General features: G+C 40.9%; 1 protein-coding gene across 1 annotated transcript; it reads right to left on the reverse strand.

Annotated features, from left to right (window-relative positions):
- Nucleotides 1-2,173: 2,173 nt before the first annotated feature.
- On the reverse strand, nt 2,174-2,797 carry LOC133298396 (uncharacterized). Its single transcript, XM_061497660.1, has one exon. The coding sequence runs from the start codon at nt 2,795-2,797 to the stop codon at nt 2,174-2,176; it is 624 nt and encodes a 207-aa protein (XP_061353644.1).
- Nucleotides 2,798-3,260: the final 463 nt, after the last annotated feature.

The raw sequence follows: 3,260 nt of genomic DNA on the forward strand, positions 1-3,260 counted from the left end.
GCCATATGCTAAACAAGATGCGTAAGAACGCCAAGAGTACGTTATAGCACTAAAGTGCCGTACTATCAAGCACAGTGGATTACCCTTGATGGCTTCTCAAGAAGGGATCCGACCGTGGCCTAAGTGGACTGAAGCCAACTGTCCCAAGACCTTGGTACCGTAGGTTATGCCTAAATGGTGCATGCTCATCCATATGCATAGTTTTCAAAAATAATTTTTCAGCAGCAATATGAAATTGATGCGCGAATGCTATGCTTTGTGACGCATACCGCATACTAAATAAAATGTCATGATGCACATGAATGTCTAGATCATATAATTTATATCATAACTAGACTTTGCAGCATATATATGTAGCAAGATTAACAAGATTTCAAGACGATCAATATCAATACGCGTAAGTATATCAAATCATGGAGCCACGATCACGTCTCGTGTTCCTTCTAGCAAGTATAAATAGGAGAGCCTCCACACAATTACCTTAAACGTCACAATACCAACTCCAAACAGCAGCGAAAATGTCCAACTCACGAATTAACGACACCTAATTTCAAACAGAAAAATCAGCATAGTATTCAAGCTTTCCTAAACATTAAACCAAAACTTCCTAAGCCTAAAAATATCCTTTACAACCCGCGGTCAAGAAGGGTCCTACCCTAAAGGTTGTGTGACTTCCAAAAGGGATTTTTTTAACAACAAAAACAGAGGGAATCCTAAGAGTTCTCATCCGGCAGATTCGGAGAAGACATAACCGTACTGTTTAAATTTAATCGATTTAATCCAGACGCACTTTATTCACCACCGGTAACAGTATTTTTAAATCTTAACATAAGATACATTTTTTTTTTAAAATCATCAGGGGTTCAATTTTTACAGCAGGAGCAGATCACAACAGAACAAAAGTTAAAAGGTTCAGCCTTTGATTTACCTTCGATACCGAACAGAAAGGAAGAAAGAGATGGATTCAGATTTCTACTTGTTGCTACCCCAAGTCGCTCACACGTTTGACCACTAGGCAGCCACCAACGCCTCAGCTTCTTGAGGAGGAAGGTACGACTGAACAGAGGGAAGAGATATACGTTGAATCTTTGTTTCTGCTTCAAAAGAGGTTTTACGGTTTCTGCAACAGAAACCCAAGGAAGAGTGAAAATCGTTCTTCCGTTTGAACCCCAATGATGTTGCGGCTTTGGGAAAATAAAAACAGAATCAGGAAATAATTTTACAAGTTTGGTTGGGTGATGAGAGGGAAGAAAGGTCACGGTTCAGGATGGCTTGGTGAGGTTGATGACACTGGTCTCTGTTTCTTCTTCTCAACAGATAACGCACAACAAGAAGGGAAACTGATGTTGATTCTCTTGTATACAGCGTACAAGAGAGAAAGAGGGGAAAAGTTGAGGCTGATTTAAAAGTGAACCAAGAAATCAGAACTGTGGCATCTGTTTCTCACTCTTGGAGCGCACAAGAGGAGGCTGATGGAGAAGTCTCTATAAAGTTGAATGCTCTTTGCATAGGATAACAAGCAAGGTCAGCTTTTTCTGCCCTCTAGGCGCATGCACAGGGGAAGAGGTGAGGCTGGTCAGAAGCGTTGCAGAAAGAGGATCAAGTCAGAACTTTTCTTCTGAGGGCGTACAACAGAAAAGGAGTTGGATTAGGGTTGAGTTGCTGCTCCAAGACTCTTGGGCCGCAGGTCAAAACAATTGTTGTGGCCCAACATACTAACTTATGGAATCAATTGAGATTAGCCCATCAGCAATAAGCCCCAATGTTTTTAAATTAAGCTGACTAATACTCATCATCCTATGGGCCAGCGACCTTCTCACCCAAACAAGGCCCAACATGCTAATTCCTCTTATATTATAATTCAGCCCATCACTAATTAAATTCATTTAATTAATTTATTGCCTCTTACTTTATTTTTAATAACTTATGGCTGTAATTCTAAATTAGCTTTCTCATGCCTAACATAATTTATGTGACTAATTAATTTATTTCAAGAAACTTCCTAACTCAAATTAATTTTCTCCTAATAATTATATACTCGAATCAAAGCACAAAGCACATACAAGAACATAATACCCAAAATTCTCATAGCAACATAATATATTTCCTATTTCCGTGGGATGTTACACTCTCCCCACCAAAATGGAATTTTGTCCGCAAAATTCGAACTTACCTACTCATTAAATAATTCAGGATAGCGTTTCCGTATTTCATCTTCACGTTCCCATGTAGCTTCGGCTGCGGATTTGTTGTTCCACAACACCTTCACCAACGGAACCTCCTTAGAACGAAGTTGCTTAACAGATCTTTCCATAATTTGAAATGGCTGAACATGGTACGTCAGATTTTCTCTTAAATCGACTTCCTCTGGTTGCAAAATGTGAGACGGATCAGAGAGGTATCTCCTCAGTTGCGATACATGAAATACATCATGAATTCCTGACAGATTAGGCGGCAATGCCAAACGATACGCTGATTCGCCAATCCGGTCCAAAATCAGATACGGCCCCAAATATCGCGGACTTAATTTCTTGACTCCCATTCTCCTGCCGAGACCCGATGTGGGCGTGATTCGCAAAAATACATGATCTCCCACTTCGAAGGATAAGGGTTTATGGCGCTTGTCATAGTAATTTTTCTGCCTGGCTTGCGCTCGCTGCATATTCTCTCTTATCTTCTTTACTTGCTCAGAGGTTTCCCGAATTACGTCAGGCCCCAAAATACTTCGCTCTCCAACTTCAGTCCAACACAGAGGGGATCTGCACTTTCTTCCGTACAAAGCTTCATAAGGAGCCATCTGAATACTGGAGTGATAACTGTTATTATACGCGAATTCGATCAATGGGATATACTGATCCCAACTTCCTCCATGCTCTAAGACACACGCTCGTAACATATCCTATAAAACCTGGATAGTTCATTCAGATTGCCCATCGGTTTGCGGATGGTAAGCAGTGCTCAACCTCAATTGCGTACCGAGAGCTCGCTGAAAGGACTCCCAGAATTTAGAGGTGAACTTAGGATCACGATCACTGACTATACTGGTAGGAACTCCATGCAGCTTCACGATCTCTCGCAGATAAATCCTTGCCAGTTTCTCCGTATTATACGTGGTTCGAACACACAGGAAATGAGCTGATTTCGTCAATCGGTCAATAATTATCCAAATAACATCATAACCATCTTTCGAACGAGGAAGTCCTACTACAAGGTCTATAGCAATACTGTCCCATTTCCACTCGAGAATCTCCAAAGGTTGA

The sequence above is a fragment of the Gastrolobium bilobum genome, unplaced genomic scaffold (assembly GCF_033153095.1).
Source record: "Gastrolobium bilobum isolate Gb01-03AN ecotype WA unplaced genomic scaffold, APGP_CSIRO_Gbil_v1 utg63006, whole genome shotgun sequence".
In the NCBI taxonomy this organism is placed as follows: Eukaryota; Viridiplantae; Streptophyta; class Magnoliopsida; order Fabales; family Fabaceae; genus Gastrolobium; species Gastrolobium bilobum.

What these genes read in the sequence shown, in the direction of transcription:
- LOC133298396 (XM_061497660.1), bottom strand. Translation starts at nt 2,797, where the DNA reads ATGGCTCCTTATGAAGCTTTGTACGGAAGAAAGTGCAGATCCCCTCTG.